This window comes from Antedon mediterranea, chromosome 9 (genome assembly GCF_964355755.1).
Source record: "Antedon mediterranea chromosome 9, ecAntMedi1.1, whole genome shotgun sequence".
In the NCBI taxonomy this organism is placed as follows: domain Eukaryota; kingdom Metazoa; phylum Echinodermata; class Crinoidea; order Comatulida; family Antedonidae; genus Antedon; species Antedon mediterranea.
The window spans coordinates 25217251-25237990 of record NC_092678.1 but is presented as its reverse complement, the minus strand read 5'-3'; the positions used below and the strand labels follow the sequence as shown (position 1 = coordinate 25237990).

The 20740-nt window shown below is 33.6% G+C and overlaps 3 protein-coding genes across 4 annotated transcripts in view; 1 reads left to right on the top strand and 2 right to left on the bottom strand.

The window, feature by feature from the left end:
- Positions 1–137: 137 nt before the first annotated feature.
- On the top strand, positions 138–3189 carry LOC140058849 (thioredoxin-like protein 4B). 2 transcript variants are annotated; one of them, XM_072104607.1, is made up of 4 exons: positions 138–171; positions 474–625; positions 2740–2891; positions 3022–3189. In XM_072104607.1, exons 2-4 carry the CDS (start codon positions 491–493, stop codon positions 3185–3187), a joined length of 453 nt encoding a protein of 150 aa, XP_071960708.1. In that variant the 5' UTR covers positions 138–171; positions 474–490; the 3' UTR covers positions 3188–3189. The 2 variants fall into 2 exon arrangements, with proteins under 2 accessions (XP_071960708.1, XP_071960707.1); XM_072104606.1 differs by having other exon boundaries at positions 143–214.
- LOC140058848 (zinc finger CCHC-type and RNA-binding motif-containing protein 1-like) lies at positions 3185–7841 on the bottom strand. Its single transcript, XM_072104605.1, has 7 exons — positions 7726–7841; positions 6876–7001; positions 6508–6619; positions 5863–5970; positions 5438–5574; positions 5159–5231; positions 3185–4812 (listed from the first exon to the last, which is right to left on the bottom strand). Exons 2-7 carry the CDS (start codon positions 6986–6988, stop codon positions 4699–4701), a joined length of 657 nt encoding a protein of 218 aa, XP_071960706.1. The 5' UTR covers positions 6989–7001; positions 7726–7841; the 3' UTR covers positions 3185–4698.
- A 4624-nt stretch (positions 7842–12465) lies between these two features.
- Positions 12466–20740, bottom strand: part of LOC140058657 (putative helicase MOV-10) — a 51169-nt gene continuing 42894 nt past the window's right edge. Inside the window, exons 11-21 of the mRNA XM_072104348.1 lie at positions 18486–18668; positions 18003–18153; positions 17402–17569; positions 16907–17010; positions 16602–16807; positions 16099–16325; positions 15433–15618; positions 14733–14912; positions 14416–14504; positions 14081–14193; positions 12466–13527 (exon numbers count right to left, since the gene is read on the bottom strand). Of these exons, the coding sequence (XP_071960449.1) occupies positions 13451–13527; positions 14081–14193; positions 14416–14504; positions 14733–14912; positions 15433–15618; positions 16099–16325; positions 16602–16807; positions 16907–17010; positions 17402–17569; positions 18003–18153; positions 18486–18668 (1684 nt within the window). The 3' untranslated portion in view covers positions 12466–13450. The remainder of the gene's footprint in view (positions 13528–14080; positions 14194–14415; positions 14505–14732; positions 14913–15432; positions 15619–16098; positions 16326–16601; positions 16808–16906; positions 17011–17401; positions 17570–18002; positions 18154–18485; positions 18669–20740) is intronic.

Sequence of the window (20740 nt, the reverse complement as noted above, 5' to 3'; positions counted from 1 at the left end):
CGAAGAAGGCTGCGTGGATGATCAAAATACTAACGTTCTTGAAGTACCGAAATGGTATCAAAAACTTAGCTCGTTTCCCCAACATGTGCGTTTGTCACGTGATTTACTATTTACCATACAACGCCCTCTATTATACAGGGAAGCAAAACAGAGGATCATACACAGACACCTGTAATTCAAATTGTTATTTAATGACTGTCAATAAATTTCAGAGGTAATGGCAATGTTTGCCATTGCATATTAAATAATATTTGTTGTTTTTTTAAACAGTATTAACGTCGATGGTTGTGCTTGTGTGCTGAAACTGGTTTACCTTAGATAGAGTAGTAGTAGAGGCCTACTACTACTACCTGAGTAGCTAGTTAGTACTAGTAGGCTAGTTTATTATTATTGGCCTGTGTGTGTTTTTGTCTAGAATAGTTTTAGTCCTGGTCGATTCGCCCCGATTTATTTTTTCTATATTTTGTTTTCAGTTAAAAAGTAAGGAAGAATGGCTGCATTGCTGCTAAAAAAGCTGACAACAAAAGCCGAGATTGATAACGCTATCAAGACGACGGAGGACTTGGTTCTTGTCATGCGGTTTGGTCGAGATGAGGATGCAACTTGTCTACAACTAGATAATATTGTAAATTAACAGAATTGTTTACAATCCAATTTCTGACATTTTTTTTTTCCAGTAGAAACATACATTTATTTATTTATACTGTACTGTACTGTATTTTTAATTTAAAAAATTTATTTTCAGTCATATTTATTTTATTTTATTCATTTCCCAACCAACAGTGAGCTCATGGTTCACCACTTACAGGAGGGAACACAGACAAACACGAACATATACAATAACAAACATTAAACTAAACTACTAACAATGTTACGAAACTTACGGAAATTATTACTAAAGATATCTAACTCAGGGTTTCTTAAAGTAAAAGAATTATAAGTTTGACTTAATCTACTAATAAAACCATTTTTTAAAACATTTACTCTACTAAAAGGAATATGAAAAGTAGTATTTCTTCTAAGACGACGACTAGGGACTCTAAGATAAAAATTACTAACTAAATTACAGTCAAATAAAGAATTAATACATTTATACAAAAAAACAAGATCAAAAAAGGTTCTACGAGACTCAGGAGATCGGACATGGAAATGAAAGTCAGGATTCTGGTTGTGGCTGATGTAGCGTAAAAAACGGTTATGCAGACGCTGAATGCGCGTAGACTGAGTTTTCGAAATAGAATTAAAAATAACAGAACTGAAGTTGAGAATGGGATGGATAATTGAATAATAAAGGTGGATTTTGGTTTGCCTGTCAAAATGTTTACAATTACGCCACATCAGCCCAAGCAGTCTATTGCACTTGCCAACAAGATAATCAATATGAAAAGAAAACAAAGGGAACTATCAATAAAAACACCAAGATCTTTTTGCGATTGCACCCTATTAATGGGATTGTCATTAATTAAATAATTATAAAATAAAATGTTCTTTTTCAAAGTAATAGTTAAAATATTGCACTTTACTGGATTGAGGGACATACCCCATAAAGCTGCCCAAGAACATAGCTTGTCCAAGTCCACCTGAAGCCTGTCAGCATCCTCAACACTACCAATAATTTTGTATAGCTTAACATCATCAGCAAACATAAGACATCTGGAGTGGGTGAAGAGTTTTGGGATATCATTGACAAAAAGATTGAAAAGGAGAGGACCAAGAATCGATCCCTGAGGGACACCGGAATGAATAGGAAGCCATTCAGAGGATATACCCTCAATGACCACTCTCTGGAACCTACCATTAAGATAACTACGAAACCAGGAGACGTTGTAATTTTAATAAGAGTAAATTATGAGGAACAAGATCAAACGCCTTAGAAAAGTCTTTGTAAATAATATCACATTGCTTCCTGTCATCAATGGCTTCGTAAACTGTGGTCAACAGGGTGGCAAGGTTTGTTTCACATGACCTACCAGCTACAAAGCCATGCTGACAGGAAGCAATGGCAGGAGAAACATGAGTCGAGATATGGTTAAAAACAATTTTTTCAAACAATTTAGAAATGGTAGGCAACAGAGAGATAGGTCTATAGTTAGAAATCAATTTCTTGGTCCCCCCCCCTTATGAATAGGAACAATATTGGAACGTTTCCAAACAGAAGGAAATTTACCGGTTTGAAGAGATTTATTAAAGAGGAAAGAAATAGGAATAGAAAGAGGACGAGAACAAACTTTAAGAACATGGTTACTGAGATTATCACATCCAGATGCCTTATGAGTCTGAATGGATGACAGTAACGAGTTAACAATTTCAGATTGAATAATTGGAGCATTGAGAATGCCGACAGAAGCCTCAGGCAGACGTTGGTGTTCATCAGTCACAGAAGGTCCAGATCTAAAAACTGAATGAAAATAACTGTTAAATAAAGCAGCCTTATCATTTGTTGTCTCCGCGACCTTGACAGCGGGAAACCCGCCACTAATATTTAATGTTATATTTATGTTCAATATCCATAGAATAACAAATTGTGTTGCTGTGATTTTAAAATAAATTCAAATAAAAGAAAATGTAGAATAATTTGCACATTTAAACCCGAAATTAAAATTAAAAAACTTTTATTGTCCAATATTCATAAACACCATAATAAAGTTGGAATAAAAGCTGTTGCAGAACCTATTTGGATGAGATATAAGATAAGTTGTTGTCAATCAAAGTTAACTAACAAATTTGTTTTTATTTCAGCTTGCCAAATCAAATGACGAGCTAGCCAAGATGGCTGCCATCTACATCGTTGACGTTGATACGGTTGACATGTACAAACGCTACTTTGATATCACCCTCATTCCAGCCACCATTTTCTTTTTTAATGGAGAACATATCAAGGTGGATTATGGGTAAGTTGTGTACTTAACACCAAACTCACATGAATAAAAGTATGCTTTCAAAAGTGCCACAAATGGCATGTCACATTGGAAATTCAAGTATTTGATTAATTGTATTAATTTTTTCCAATTATTATTACAGCACACAAGATCATACCAAGTTTATTGGTAGTTTCAAGACAAAGCAAGACTTTATTGACCTGGTTGAGGTCATTTACCGGGGTGCTATGAAGGGCAAAGTAATGGTGACAAGTCCAATAGACCAGGCTAACATTCCTAAGTATGAACTATTATACAAAGATATATGAATCGGAGAATAATTTTGCCAATGTAGCATAGCAAAAAGCTATACAAAACAACTTTATCGCTACATATTTGTGTAGCAAAAAAATCAATACAAAACTGTTTCTCAACTAAAAAATCAGTTTAATTTTATAATAAAATTTTCCCCTGTGAATAGTGAATTAAGGCAGAAACTATCAAAATAGCGTAACTGCCAGATCTGAATTTTTTTATTAGTAGATATTATTGAAAAAGGTGTGTGTACAGTATAAAGTGCAGTGGGAAACAGTCACAAAGTGCAATATTTTATATTTTTTTTATTCTGATTTAAACAGTAATCATGATGTAATGAACTATAAATAGAAACCAACAATCCTTCAAAGGTATATGCATCTAAAGCTCTGTCTACACTATCAAACTTTATGGATAACAAAATGTGATGTGCCCATATATGGACATGTCATTTCACTACCGTATTTGGTCACATCACACTTTTTTGTTACATAAAGTTTGATAGTGTAGACAGAGCTTTACAGGATCTACAAATCAAGTTTAATACTATTTTTACTTTACTTTGTACTACTTTATATGCAATGTACATTTGAATGCAGATATAATTATTCATGTTTCCATTTTTTTTATACAATATTTACATGTGTGTGAGTGCGTAAAAATGTAATAAATAAGACACTAATTACTATCACTTACTTTGACTGAAGGAAATTCATATTTATTATTCATATGATCATCATCCTAGATTAAATGGATCATTGTAGTGTTAGAATTATTAAAATTTTTAAGAAAACATTAAATGTCTTGCAATTAATATGTAGAAAATTAAAGTCCCAATTCATTTTTACGTTTTTAAAAGGGGAATTAAACTTTAATTTTCTACATTATTGAAATGTTATAATCATTGAGTTCACCTCAGAATATAAGTATGATAACTTAAGTACAGCAGACTAAAACTTATTCTCTTGCTTATTGTAATACTTAAAGTACAGTACTCCATAGACACACTTTACCTTGAAATCTTTGTAAAAGTTATGTAATAAATTCATTCCTTAATTAAATTTTTGCTTCTTTTTTTTCTTTTCTGAAATCTCACACATACTCGCTATGCCGATCTTAAATAGCCATGTAATTGCTACCTCTGATCCACCTGTAACTCTTGACACATTTGGAGTATTAGTTCTAAGTCACATTCAATTTCTTCAAGTTCTCTCTTGCCATCAACTGCTTTACCTTTACTGCATTGCTCTATACTTGGCTCTAAGGAGTAGTTGGTCTCCATCTCCAGACACTGGTTTCAGAAGTGTAGTGGTCTCCATCTCTAGACACTGGTTGCTAAGGAGTAGTTGGTCTCCATCTCCAGACACTGGTTTCAGAAGTGTAGTGGTCTCCATCTCCAGACACTGGTTGCTAAGGAGTAGTTGGTCTCCATCTTCAGACACTAATTGCTAAGGAGTAGTTGGTCTCCATCTCCAGACACTGGTTTCTAAGGAGTAGTTAGTCTCCATCTCCAGACATTGGTCCTTCAATCTCCATCTCCAAGTTCTTCCTCATCACTAAAGTATGCACTAGTCTTTACCTTCAACTTTTTCTTACTTGGCTCATAGTTACTGGTTTGACCCTTTTCTCTCAAATCGTACTGAAAAAAATTAGTACAATTGACACATGAAGATGCAGTGATATTTTCTTTCAAATGTGTTTTTTAAATTGTAAAAATTTACTGTTTTACTATGTTTTCTTCTAAGGAAGAAAGTTATAGAATTTGATTTGAATATAAATAGACCATTATACAGTACACTACTAGTAAGGATTTAGAGGTTATTCTTAGATACCATGTTGATATCAATGTATATCCTTCATGGCATTAGTACCTGAGTATCACATGACATTTTAATGTTACATATTTGTAGAAATAAATCAAACCAAAATGAAGACAATAAAAGATGAAAACTGAACTATGACCTTACTATGAACTATGACCTTACCTCATAACTGATAGCTGCACTTAAGCTATCTAAAGCTGGATCTTCTCCTTCCTCCTCATCTTCGTCCTCTTCTCTGAAAGCAAACAATATTTATTTAAAATGCAGAATACTAGTGAGTTAGTAAAGCTCTGTCTACACTATCAAATTAGTTTGACAAAAAAAGTGTGATTTGCCCAAATATGGTAGTGATATGACATCACCATGTCCATATATGGGCACATCACATTTTTTTGTCACATACAATTTGATAGTGTAGACAGCTTAATCTCTCCTACTTACTCTATTTCCCATGGTTCAGCTGGTCGGCCAGTTCCTTTCCTTTTTCTATGCTTTCCATCTTTTTCTTTCTTCTTTGGTGGTGGCTCTCGTTCTCCTAAAGAGTTAGTGGGACAACGGTAACTAAGATGTCCCTCAGCCTAAAAAAACAATTCAAAAAACTATATTTAGAAATGAGGTCACTGTATAATCCTTTTTTCTAACAATTAATTCACAAGGAATTTTATCTTGACATACATTGTGCAAGTAAATAATCCACAAAGTTATATTTATTATCACTGGCAATCCAGATGAGCCACTATTACTGCAGGAGTGATACATTTGACAGTCATTGTACAATAGAATTTCTACTCAATCTGTCATGCAATTTGAAAGCCTTTGGGGCATAAAGATGTTTAAAAGAGTGCAATATAGTATGTATCACATACCCCACATTCATAGCACCTTGATTTATCAGGGTAATTCTTGCGTCGAATGAACTCTGATGCTCTTCCGTTGTCTGTTGCCATGTTACACTTCCATTTTCTACCAAACAACTAAAAAAAGAACAACTCCTTTTAAGCAAAATAATATGGAAAGCACGGTATATATGATTTAACAATGTAAACTATAGGGAGACAACCAAGGTTGAAGTGTTTTGTTTTTATTTGTATTGAACTTATATTTATATATTAATTATGAATAATAAAATGAATTAATCAGGGTTTTTTATAGTACTTTTTAATTAATATTTCATAAAATATTACAATACCAGCATTAATGATCTTAATAGCCTTGTACTTACTACTCTATCTTTTTGAATGCAATACATCAACTCCAGTGGTGTAATGTAGAGACCTGAGGCCCCTGATTTAGGAATCCTAAGTGGTCCTCCAACGCTGAGGCCTTGGGCGTTTTTAGTTTTTCTCGACATTTTAATGCCTGTTTTTTTCTCTAGGCACTGCCCCCACCCCCATAAGCTCTGGGGCCCCTGGGTTTAGCCAGTGAGCGCTCATAGCTGAGTGTTACGCCACTGATCGACTCCTCAACCCTCCTTTCCAACTTGCGAGATGAATGAACCCAGTTTTACATACCTCTTTACCATTGATTGCCTTCACTGCTTTGAGGGCGCTTTCTTTATCCATAAAAAGAACAAAGGCAATTCCTTTACTTCGTCTTTGATCTTTATCCTTCACAACCGTTACCCTGAAAAATATTTAAATTTCAAAAATTGTCATTACGTAGCGGAGCTGTAGCTTGGTGGTTAATGTGCTTGCCTTCCAATGCCAAGGTCCAGGGTTCTCAAATGAGACTTAGTTTATACTGTAAGCACGATAAATTATAAAATAGTTTATCCATCCTATAATTGGCAGAGTTACTCGCTGTTGGATGCGTATGAAATAAAATAAATAATATTACTATATACAGTATAATATTACTTGTCCTATTTATAACGACTTACTTGACGACTCGTCCAAACTTTTCAAATATCTTATGAAGGTCATTATTTGTCAGTGAGAAAGGCAAGTTGGAAACGTAGACAGTTGTTTTACTTGGTGCCAATCCACCACTCATGCTTCAATTATTACTAAAAAAAATAAATTATCTTTTTAAATTTTATTATTCATAATCATATTTTATTAATTAAATTATTTTTATATATACAGTAGAATAGAACAAATTATTTAAATATTAAATATTTAGAAAATAGCTACCCGTCTCAAATCGTTTTCAGACAGAGACCAGGTTTACAAGCTGTTTTCCAAATTTCCTAACTATTTATGTCAGCATAAAGTCTCCACAAACTAAAACTTTCTTGCTGTAAAATTCATTAATAATCGTTTGAATTTTACCTACATGTAGATATTAAATCAACAAACTCAATAAAATTATAATCACCATTAAATCAGCATTTATTTATTATTGTGCCATATATAATAATTAATACTTAGGCAAGATAAACAATAATTAAATAAGATTGTAATGTAATAATAAGAAGGGATACATGTAATGTAACATTAGCCTTTCCTATTATTGTGATCAATCTTTATCATTAAAATCAATGCAATCATGAATATACATAATTTAGGCTAGGCCTAGGCTCTAGACTAATTAAGTTGGTTTTAACGTCAAGCAATCCTGTTGTGGCGAGCTTCTTATATAGGTAGAGTTGTGCCTGTCTGTCTACTCTGGATCTCCGGACTACTTATGTCTAGGCCTAGGCTAGGCCTAGATTATAGGCCTATAAATCTACCAGAGTGTAGCTTTATCCATTTACTTTAATATCATAATAAGATGATGCAGTAACTCACCTAGGCCTAGACTATCTCCAAAAACTGTTGTAAATGTCAGCTAGCTCTCAGCGAGAGAAAAAAAAGGGAAGCATGAGAAAATGAAATGAATGAAATAATACAAATACAAAACACTTTATGCTATTACACTAAACTATAGAGGGCAGTATTAGAAATTATAAAATTGTATAAAAGATAGTGTGTACTATCTTTGATTGTATCCAGCAGCTCTTATTTATTTTTGTTCCTAATTTTCTGACATAACTTAGGTGTTCTTAAAATTGACGGCGCCAAACATAACATTTACGATATCGAAAGGAGCCAAAAAAAAATGTTAACAAATTTGGTGTGCTCCCTTGCCTCTAGCACGGTAAGGCCCTCTCACAGCCTTGGGTCACGACATCAGATGCTTTGATGTTATCGCCTCATATGCCGTGGTGGAAAGGGGGACGTTTAAATCTGTAAACCCCAAACACAGAAGCTCGCATAGCTTTAACTCTTTTCCACCGAGGTTTGAACCCACGATAATCGTGTTCCACGACGCTCTACCGACTGAGCTATCCGGTCCTCAGGCTCTGGTTTATATCAACGTTAAAACTAGATTCTTTTCCTCAAAATGACGTCTTGCCAATTTATGACGTAACGATTAGATGAATATGAAGCGCGTATAAGAATATACTATTGTCACTCTTCACTACTCGGGTAAATTGTGGCAAAACGGATAGTGCTCTACTAACTATCATTTGAATTCTCTCAGCTCTGTACTATAGCTGTGGGGTTAGAATCTCTACGGATTTTTTATTTTTAAAATGTTTTTTTTTATTTTGAGAAAGAGTCGAGTTTACTTTACTTTTTATCTGTTTTAATCGCTTCGTTTTTTTTGTCTTTGTGTTTTAATGTATTTTATAAATTATATATAATTGCCCAAAAAAAAGTCAAATATCCAGACAAAATGTAAACATTGCGTGTGACAAAGCCTATCAAACGTGATCAGTTGTTTGTAGTTACAGTAACTATGAAAATCTAGGGGAATTTTATTTTAGTAATTGCTGAGGTAACACGTGGAAGGACAGAAATAACTTTAGTAAACTACAGGTCTGTGTCTTCATTTCCTTAATTACAATCAAACAAAAAATGTTGATTATCAATAAGATTTATCGCAAATAGCGATAAGGGTTTGGGAGATACGTCACGTACGTGATTTGTTGTTTGAATTGTACGTACGCGTCGTGACGTTTGCTCCCAAACCCTTTTAAATTTCCATCATGCATTGTGTAATGACGTTTCTCGCGAAACCAAGTTATTTGCAATCAACTATGTAATAAAATCATACCGGTCTATCTATGTTATTATCAGGGAAGAGTTAAATTCTTCCCTGTTATTATAATCAAACATTAAAACAGTTTAACATAAGATTATAGGCTACCCAACCCTCTGTTGGGACATGATCACTAGGCCTACAGGTGATACCATTGAACACTACCCCGTGAAGCAAGCTAGTCAAATAAACTACACAGATGTAACAAAATAGTTTTATTTTAAAATTTGAATATTATGTGAAACCATGTTTTCTTGAGTGATTGGTGAATGAGTTATAGCTGTCTTTTATCTAAAGGAATCGTCCTAATATAAATGATAAGGATGTTTCTTGAAAATATAATCAATAATCTTTTATTTCAGCATAGAAAATACACACAATACAAAAGAAAACAAAAGCATCAGAAAAATTAAAAAAAACAAAGCTCTTAGTAACATCATCTATGTAGAATAAATACAAACATCTTTTATAGAATAAAAAAACCATAAAAAATCATAACAAACATTAAAAAAAACATATGAAGCCATATAATACATGACTTGCAATTGAATTGAATTCCATGGAATTACCCAGTTTTATTTTCAGTATATCCACAGGAAAGAGACGCCTGTTCATTGGCGTATTATAGCGAAACAGAAAACGGAGGTATGGTAAATGATCTAATTGTTCCATGTTGTTGTTTATATAGGCCTAAATCGATTTGAACTCCTGCATGGTGAATGACTGGTTCCGGGGTTCTCCCACAATTATTCCGAATTTTCCGACACTAAAAGTAAGTCTTCTATTGCTTGAATACCACAACCTCACACCATCACCACCACCACCACCTAACAACACCACCATTCGTTCATCATGATTATTATAAATACATATTAACATACTACTCTCTTTTTTTTTCATTATTATCTTGAATTTAGGATACTCAAAGTTATAGTAAATAAAAAAACCATTAAAAAAAAGCGAAACGTGACAGAAAGCTGAAATAATTATGTGAAATATAATTATGTAAGAGGTCTGGACCGAAAAAAAGTACATGTTACAATTAGGAGGTAGGTACGTAGTGTCAGCAACAATCTATTGAATCTGATTGGTTAATAGGACTTCTAAAAATGTAGCGGAAGAGATGAAAATAAACTACTCGGGTATTTCCAATTGCGGAATCGTCTTAATTATAATATTTAAAGGTAAATTTTCCTCCGCAAAACATATCAACTTTACTTCTGAACGGACTTGAAGATGGCCCTTCTCAATATTCTGTTAATGCCGTTTACTTTTGGACAGCGTTCGGCCAACCAAAGTACCCACGGAGATGGGAGATATTCCTCACTATTGCTACTCAACATTCTAACTTGTTTGTACATAAGTATAAATATCTCTACTTTTGTGGAGAGTAAACCTATCCACGATGAACTTTCTAACATGGTGATTATCAGTGTGCTGGCTTTAGCAATCTTGTTTATGCTTTACTACATCTATCGTCGATTCCAGTGGGAAGATGATGGGAAACTTTGTTTTATCAGGAATCAGGAGACATTTCAACAGCAGCAGGAATTTGCTTTATATGGGTTATATCTTCTTGGAGTGGGAGTAATAGTTTTCTCATTAATGAACTTTATTGAAATACTGGAATGTATAAGGTACTCGTTTAGTGACATTCTCCTTCTGAGAAGTGTAACATCAGTGATTTTTTATTTCGAATGTATTGTATTCATAAGTGTACAGATGGTATTCTTTCGCGTGTTTAAAGCATCACGGTTTATAAGTACATGCTTCTTTCGCTATAGTCTTATAGTGATTATCGCGGCTAATGTGGCTTGCTGGTTCAAGGTAACCATTTCTGAGTCGATAGAACGAATATCGCCAAAACAGAAAGAAGTATCACTGGAAAGTAAAGAACCAGCTAATTACGATGAACAAATTAAACAATTGTGTAACCTGTCGGAAACTAATATAGATATTTTCGTAGAAAACTCAAAGAGTGTTTTCATTCCTATAGTTGCTGAGTATTCTCTTTTGGCAGCTGGAAGTCTTTTCATCTTATGGGGAACTCTAAGTAGTCAGCCGTTAGCTGGGTATATGAGTCAGCGTAATGGCTATGGGAGCGTAGCAACAAACCAAGTCGCTATTGATATGTCTTCCTCGGGAAACAGAGATGGTGATGGTGTTCACATCAGTGTAACACAGGCACAATCATCTCGTCACAGAATGAAAAACCGTCCGTCGTCTATTGTTATTGCGATTATTGCATCCGTTTTCTATCTGGCCACGTCAGCTCTTCTTTTTGATGACCAGATTCCTGTAAGGAAAATACTTCACAGTGCTACCGAGTTTGCTCTCACAATTCAAATAATAATTGTTTGTCTCATTGGATTCAAACTAACTCTAACTCATCAGTATAAAGAAATCAAATCTCTCACTGCAGACGAGATTTTATTAATGCTATCCACAATTGGCGCAATGTTTTATACTTCGTGTGTCTTCATATCGTCTGTTGGAGACCTTTGGATATTGACACACGAACAAGAACTAACACTGCTCAATAACGTTTCTCTCTGGCACAATGATACCAAAGGCGCAATCAATGTTACAAAGAGTATTGAACAAGTTGTCATTAGCATACCAGTCTGTATAGTAAATATAAACACAGCCTTCTTTGATACTTTGTGCGTTTGGTTCCAGGTAACATTTATTATCGCAGCGCATCGCCGAATTCCCGACATCAAATCGTACCACTTAAGAGAAACCATCCTTTACCTGGCTATTTGTAATGTTGCGCAGTGGATAAACAACAGCTTTGCCGGCACCGAACATCCGGATGAAGATTCGCCAACGAACTACATGTTTTTTGGCACTTCTAATTGGGCTATTTTAAGCACAATTATTTTTCCTGTCTTGATCTTCTTTAGATTTCATTCTTTTGTTATGTTATGCGACTTGTATATTCAATTTAAAACCGTTAAGCCTACGACATGCAGTGATTTCAATGGCGATGATGGAGATGGTGACGATGATGATGGAGATGATGATGATGATGGAGATGATGATGGAGATGATGACGATGACGGAGATGATGATGATGATGACGATGATGGAGATGATGATGATGGAGATGATGACGATGGAGATGATGATGATGATGGAGATGATGACGATGATGGAGATGATGATGATAGAGATGATGACGGTTATGAAGATGATGAAGACGATGATGGATATGATGACGATGATGGAGATGATGATGACGACGATGATGATGACCATGATGACAATGCTATAAATGACAATGATGATGACTAGTATCTATATAAGGAAGTCTGGTATACATATAAGGAAGTCTGGTACACATATAAGCTATTGAAAATATTCTGGAACTTCTTGTAATTAACTTATATATTTTACTTGATCAACTTTATAGTAAGGCAGATTGAAGTTTAAAACAACTGACTATCACCAATATTATAACTATTTATTCCGAGACAAAAATATAAACATTCTTATTCATAAATCCAAAAATGTTTTTAAAATATCATTCACAATTCAGTCAAATATTTAATTATCTTAAACACTGAATATTAAAATAGTTTTATTTCAAAAATTATTATTTTAAAATTCTATAAATTGAATTTCCAGTTTAAATATAGTAGTATAAACTAGACATTAAAATGTAATATATGAGGTTTTTAAATTTATTTTAAAATATTCAATCAATTAAACATTTTCAATTAAAAAAATTAATTAATTGGTTAAAAATAAAGCAAGTTTTTAACAATCTACCTTGGTGTTTTGTACTTAGTATTGTATTAATTGCATGACATGGTTCACTATCATGTCTCTATCATGTCTCTATCATGTCTCTATCATGTCTCTATCATGTCACTATCATGTCACTATCATGTCTCTATCATGTCTCTATCATGTCTCTATCATGTCTCTATCATGTCTCTATCATGTCTCTATCATGTCTCTATCATGTCTCTATCATGTCTCTATCATGTCTCTATCATGTCTCTATCATGTCTCTATCATGTCTCTATCATGTCTCTATCATGTCTCTATCATGTCTCTATCATGTCTCTATCATGTCTCTATCATGTCTCTAATGGTACGACACTATCCCGGCATTTATAGAACATTTTCTATAAATATACACTTGGGTGGAGAGAGGCAAACGTAAGTAAAGTATCTTGCCTAAGGATACAAGCAATGCGGCAGAGATGGAATCGAACCGCGATCTCACGATCAGTAGTCCAACGCCCAACACACTGCGCCAAACACCCTTAAAATAAATTGAAAAAAGATCTAGCCACACCACTATATGATTGTCATATTCCGAGTCAACACCATAACCGTGCAATAATGCTATAATATGTAATTGTGTTGCTTTACAGTAGATACCATAAACCACATGCAATACTGATTTTCAACACTTTAAATTTCGGATCTCCATTCAGGCTCATTCTGCTGAGCAATGTGACTGATTTCCATTTCTGCCTCTGCTTCAAGAGCTGTGAAATGAATGAAAACAAATAATTATTTAATAATTGTTTTCCACAAATAAAAGATATATGTCAATTAAAACGCGGTAATTGATTTGACGCAAATAATTAATATAACCTAGTTAACTATATACCTATTTTCGTCTTTATTACAAATCATAACATTGTAATTAAAGAAACAAATGAGTACACACAGTAAAGCTTGGTTCCCACTAGCGATTTGACCAATCACAAGGGATGGATTATTTCAACAGTGTCTTGTCATTGGTCAACTCGCTTGCAATGCGCATACGTCCTTGCGTTGCATCTCTAGTGGGAACCACGCTTTACTGGGTGCAAGTAACGTAAATCAGGAAAATAGAAAATAAAATGACACCTTTGCACAGCTCTATAGCCCACCCTACTTAAGGAATACATATAAAGCTCTGTCTACACTATAAAAATGCCCATATATGGACATGATGATATTTAAGCATATCACTACCATATTTGGGCACATCACACTTTTTTTGTCAAATTAGTTTGATAGTGTAGACAGAGCTTAAGACCTATAGACTCTAACCTTTAGCCGTGAGACGCAATCTGTCAAATTGCCTCAATAAAGTTTCTTCATCATCATCAATGTGAAACAGTTCACCTCTGGTACCGCCATTGTCTTTACAGAATTTAATCAATCTGATAAAAAAAAACCACATCAATTAATCAATCAGAGTAAGTCAAGTCAAGTATCATTTATTTAAGAAAAAACCATAGAAATTCTGTTTGCTCTGTTGGCAGAACACAATATCCAACGGACACAACACGAATAAAGATTTGATTTGATTAGACTGTTGTTTGATGAATTAATTAATCAATAAATTGAACAGAAACATTGTTCAAATTAAGTCATACACTAACCTTTTCCAATTGCTATCTTTGCTCAGCACTACTGGGTTTCCAACAACAATCAGCAATGCTTTTGCACGAGTAATCGCAACGTTAAATCTCTGTTTTAAAAATATATGTTATATTTAAATTAATGTACAAATAATGACACCTTCTTGCGTTGACTAGTAAATATAAACTTTACTTAATTACATATTTTTTTTAATAAAAAAAAAATTAAATTAATAAATATTGAAAATGTATACAGATTGAAAAAAGATACATCATAAATAGGAGGGCACAGAAAAAAAAAATTGAATTAAAATTTGTGAAATTTAAACTAAAAATACCTTAGGGTTGTCTAAGAAGCCCAGTTTGAAATCTCTGTCAATTTTCAAGTAGTCTTCTTTGTTGCTACGAACTGTTGAAACGATGATGACGAGTCTTTCCTGACCTTGAAATTCCTCCACGGAGCCTACTTTGATGTCTTTATAATTACGACTCTTAAGGGCCTTTTGTATCTTTTGAACCTGAACCAAAACACAGTTAGTAAAACAAAACTTATTAATTATTTACTTTTTTGTTTGATGAAGCTTAAGCTCTCTGTCTACACTACCAAACTAGTTTGACAAAAAGTGTGATGTGCCCAAATATGGTAGTGATATGCCCAGATATAGTAGTGATATGGCATCATGTCCATATATGGGCATATCACATTTTTTGTCACATAAAGTTAAAGTTGTAGACAAGGCTTAAGAGTAGAGAAGAGCCATACAAAAATTTACACATGAGTCTATCAAAATTGGACTCATGAAAAACTATACTGTACTTTGTTTTGTAAATATTTAGGCAAATTACATAAGTGAATTCATTCACTATCCTTCTTAAAGGTGGCAATCCTGTTCACAAGACAAACATATACACAAGATGCTCTACATAAAAAAGTCTTATTACAAGTCTTTGGGAGTGGAGTTGTAATTTGTCATTAGGACAAATTCTGACATGACAGGACTTGAACCCAGGACCCTTGGATTGGTAGGCCAATCTTACCTGTTTGCGGTATGGGGATATAATGCCAATGTCAGCCTGTTGTATCTTCTTCCCAGAATGCTTTCCTTTCATTAGATTGTCCACGTAATCCAGAACAGTAGCAGCTTCACTTTTGTTGAAAAATGACGGACTATTCCCTTCCCGCTCGTCATTGCCGTCCACACCATGGAAAATCATTGGGAAATTCTGCGAGAGATACATATTTATATCAGAATACAACATATTACATTATCATCAATTAAAAAAGGGTTAAATCTATGATATTTAAACAAAGTTTCAGGCATAAGTTTGATCCAAAAATCTATAAAACGCTACCTATTAGCCATTTAAACATTTGTTATGCTCTATATTTTATCTCTTTCTTTTTTACTTATGTTATTGTTTTATATTTCTTTTCATGTATGTATTGTCTAGACAAACTTTTGCTTTTAGTGCAGGCCCCAGTTATTATTGTTATCACTGAATAAATATATATAAATGAAACCTAGAATCAGGTTAGGTTTTATATATTGATTTCATATTGACAAGAACACTAATCATCCAAGTATTCAGCTCTCAAAATTAGGTAAATTCAAAATGGGTGTTATTATTATTATTAAGTTCAATGAGCAAGGGGAAGATAAGACATTCACACCATTTGGTATAGAAAACCCACATGCATCTTACCTTCTTTGGTAGTTCTTCCCAGGTACACATTGTTTCTCTCATGAATTTATCAGCATTGGCTTGAAGCTCATTGTCATAAAACAGCTCATTCGGCAACTCCAAAATACTGGGATGCGATCGATAGTTTTTCAGTAACTTTGTCAAAACCTTTGGATTGTAGTGTTCACCTTCTTCCTTACGGGTGTACAATGGATTTGAATTCATTAACCTCTCCAATAAAGACGTAGCTGAAATCATATACAAAAAAGTGTTCAATACTTAATAATAATAATAATAATAAGCTTTATTCATTCATGGATATTTAACTCAACTGAAAGTTGTTTTTCAGTAAGGCCGTGCTCAATAGAAAACACAAAATAAAAAACAAATGTAAAAAACTTTGTTGTAGTGTGGGCTGATCTTCCTAGCAGGACCAGGATGAGAAACATTAGCAATGCAAGCATGTATACTGCAGTTACATTTGTTAATGTTTTCTTGTGCAAGAAAAAAAAGAAATTTCATACCCAGGCCGTACTTGATGGCGTAGGAAGAGCGAAGCACAGGACCAAGTTGTTTTGGGTCTCCAGCCAGTACAAGTTGCCCTCCATGAGGATTGTCTGGGTTCAGCAAGTTGAAAATAGGTATGATGGCCTCAGGTTCCTGAGCATGGCCTGCCTCATCAATGAAAATGTGAGTGAAGTGATCTCTTGAAAAACCAGCCTGTGCAAGTCTAGAAAAAACAACAAGAAGTTTAAATTTAGAGTGAAAAAAAAACTCTTTTCTCATAAAACTTAAATACTGTACCATTATTATTGAAAGGTGGACTAACCTTCCTGCTGTGCAGAGTGTAGTCACTACTACTCTATAATTTTGTATTATTTCTTTGGCAGGAAAATAATTTTCACCATCTTTATAGTTGCAGCATCCAGAATCCTGTAGAAACAATATCAAAATATTTCATGATTATGACATCATAATCAAAATGATCACTTAAAAGTGTATTAAGTACAAATATCTCCTTCTTTATTGTCAAAAAAGTTATATAAAAATATATATATTTTTATATTAGTGCATTTATAATATTATTTATTCTCAAAAAATTCTATACATGTTCACTTATGTAAAAGAAATGAATATTGTCTATAACATGTCTACTAGGGTTAGCATGGAAAGGGGCAATCCTTATCTTATTTCAAAGAGAGTACTGAGAGATCACCTCATGTGAATGAGAGTAAAGCTACCTATCTCAAATAGTTAGTCTAAAATAAAAACAATGTGTTCCTAATTCACACAAAAACAAATATACATTATACTATAAACAAACCAAAAGAACTGTATCAACGGTGCCCATGTGACGACTGCGGGCATTCATGCGGAACATTGTAGACTTAGCAACAGTACCATGTTTCAATATCCTTGCTGCTATCAGATCTGCAGCGCTGTTAGACGGAGCACACGCCAAGATAACGCTATTTTCTAATTTACTATACACCTATAAAAAAAAAAGTTTAGTAGCTTGTTTAAAAGATGTTTTGTCCCCCAAAAAACATCAAATATGAAGATCAAATAAATCAGACTTTGAATAAGTTATTTCATACTCATAGTTTTAATAAAGTTAATCACTTCCGTAGAAAAAAAAAATGAAAAAAAAAATAATGTTTTCACTTATAAAATAACATAATAAAAAGTTAAATTCAACCAAAAATCCATTGGCTGGCAGCCAATTTGACAATTTCTTTTCTCAGATAAATAAATTTTGTTTATATCCAATTTTTGTTCAAAGTGGATAAATATTATGTGACATTAAAATGGCATATTCAACAAAAAAAATTGCAAAAAGTATTTTTCAGGGGGACAATACATCTTTAAAGCAAATAAGGCAAGTATTGTTCCAAATGTACAAATATGTGTGGTAATCTACTAACCTGTCTAATAGCTTCCACAATGGTAACAGTCTTGCCAGTACCAGGGGGTCCAAACACAAGGTAAGGGGCTGGTCTTGACACCCCTTCTGTGATGTGCCTAACAGCTGCACATTGTTCTGGATTAGTTTCTAGACTTCGATCAAACAGGAGCCTTCAAAACAGAATGTTATTATTTTATGAAAATATTTCTGGTATTCAAGAAGTCTTTTATTGTTATGGTTTGTTTCTACTGTATAGCACCAAATAACCATTTTATTTCAAAATATATTTAAAGTCGTTTAAATGTGAGTGGCCTAAAAAATGCAATGGGCACTGGCAATCAATTTAAACATTGCTGCAGTGTAGTTGGCTCAAGGTCAGCAGACGTCAATCAAATAAACGTTTGTGTTGCAGTTAAAAGTTTCGTTCCGAAATAACTTTTTTTGGAAGTCTGATGTTGGGAGAGTTGCATAAATAATACTGATTCTATTCTATTTTACTTACATGCGTTTTTTTGATTCATAAAGCTTTCCTCTCTTTGAACTAGTTTCTTCACTGGGAAAGAGTGCGGTTGTAAGCTGGTTTGGAATGGCCTTAGTGACAGCTAGATGTTGCAACTTTAAAGGTAGACGATTGAATGTAAACTCTATTGTAACTTTCATGTGTTTAATGAAAGAACTCACAAACCTAATAAAACAAAAATAAAATATTTTGTCAAATTCAAATTTCTTAAGTGATTGATGATTATGTAGAAATCTTAAAACTTTGTTAGTTAAAGATAATAATAACAATAACAAACAATATTTATATAGTGCCTAATGGATCACTGACCCCTCTAGGTGCTTTACATTAGACCCTAACTAATGGTAATAAACTATCACAAATACTTAAAAATTATTGGGGTAATTTATTTTGTACTCCTAGCATAAATGTAAGGTTTCGGCTTATATATTTTGTTCTCTCATTTGTTATTTTTTTTATATTTGTAATTCAATTCAACTTTTATTTCAGACAATTGTCCATATGGTATTATACATTACAAAAAAAAGATGAAGGAGAGAGGACAAAAACTTTTATCTATTGGTATATAATGCCTCTCTCCATTTGTAGTACATGTTTGAATCCATCAACAAATATTTATATATAGAAATTAACATTCTGTTTTCGCTTTTCATTATTCTTGTAAGAAATCGGTAAGTCGAAATCCTCAAATATTCATAAAATGATGGAATATTGTTTTCCACAAACAAATTCCTCGCACTAACAAATCTGGGTTGTCCCAACAACCTCCGGAAAGCATCATTATAACAAACTTTAAGTCGGTTGATATCTTTTTAAAAATGATTAGACCATAAAGGAGAACAGTACATGTTAATACAATATAATCTGAACAAAAAACCTTTGATTGATTTGGAGCAGTATGAAAATTTCCTACATAAAACATTACCTCTAATACATAGAGATCTACATGTATATTGGCGTTTTATATCTGCTTCATCTCTTAGATTCGAAGTTAAAATAAGTACGTAAAATGATCAACATACTCCAGCGCCTTATCACCCAATACAGTCAACCCCATAGATTTTACGAATAGTTGGACAAAACAGCATACAGTTAAGACTTTTTATTATTATAAATAATATCATGCTCAGATGCAAAACCAACACACGTGTTAACCAGTTTTTGAAGGCCTGAGGCAGAGGGAGCTAACACAACCAAATCATCAGCATAGCATAAATGATTAAAACATACATTGTTAAAATAACATCCATATCTACTTTTACCAAGAGACGTACTGAGAGTATCAACATATATATTGTATATAATAGGATAGGCATGATGATTCTCATATCGAAATAAATGGTTTTAAATTACTTAGGGGAGACAGAACATGTGAATCAGGAAAGAAAAGGGGTGGTGGTATCTGTATTTACGTCAACGAAAGATATTGTCATCAAAATAACGCAGTCGTGAAGAAGCACAGATGCTCACCAAATTGTGAAATTCTTGTTGTAAGCGTACGCCCCTATTATATACCCAGGGAATTTTCACACGTTGTCATTGTTACTGTATATATTCCCAAAACAAATCTGGTTAATAATGCATCGACAGAGATTGCAGAAGTACTGTACGACATAGAAGCTACCTCGCCCGATGCATTCGTTGTCATAAACGGAGATTTTAATCGCGGATCATTGAAGAAGACAAGCGAGTACTACTACCAACACGTTACATGTCCTACGCGCGAAACAAGTATATTAGACCTTTGCTACACAAACGTGAAAAACGCATATGTTTCAACCCAGTGGCCGTGCTTGGGAGATCATTTTTTAATCGTACTAAACCCGAAATACATTCCATTAGTTAAACGAGAGAAGCCAAGGACTATTAAAGTAAAGAAATGGACAGCGGAAGCAACGGAACGCCTACAAGATGCAATTGATGATACGGACTGGGAGATGTTTATTAATAACGCTAATGATCTGAATGAACTTACGGACACAGTGTCTGAATATATAAACTTTTGTAGTGATATGCTTATCCCAACTAAAAAGGTTAAAGTGTTTGCGAATAATAAACCATGGATAACCAAAGATGTGAAAATTATTATTAACCGGAAACAGAAAGCATTTGCTGAAGGTAATAAAGCGAAATTAAAAGAGGTCCAAAAAGAATTAAAATGTGCAATACGTAAAGAAAAATACAAGTTTAAAAATAAAGTTGAAAAGAAGTTCACGGAAAATAACATGAAAGAGGTG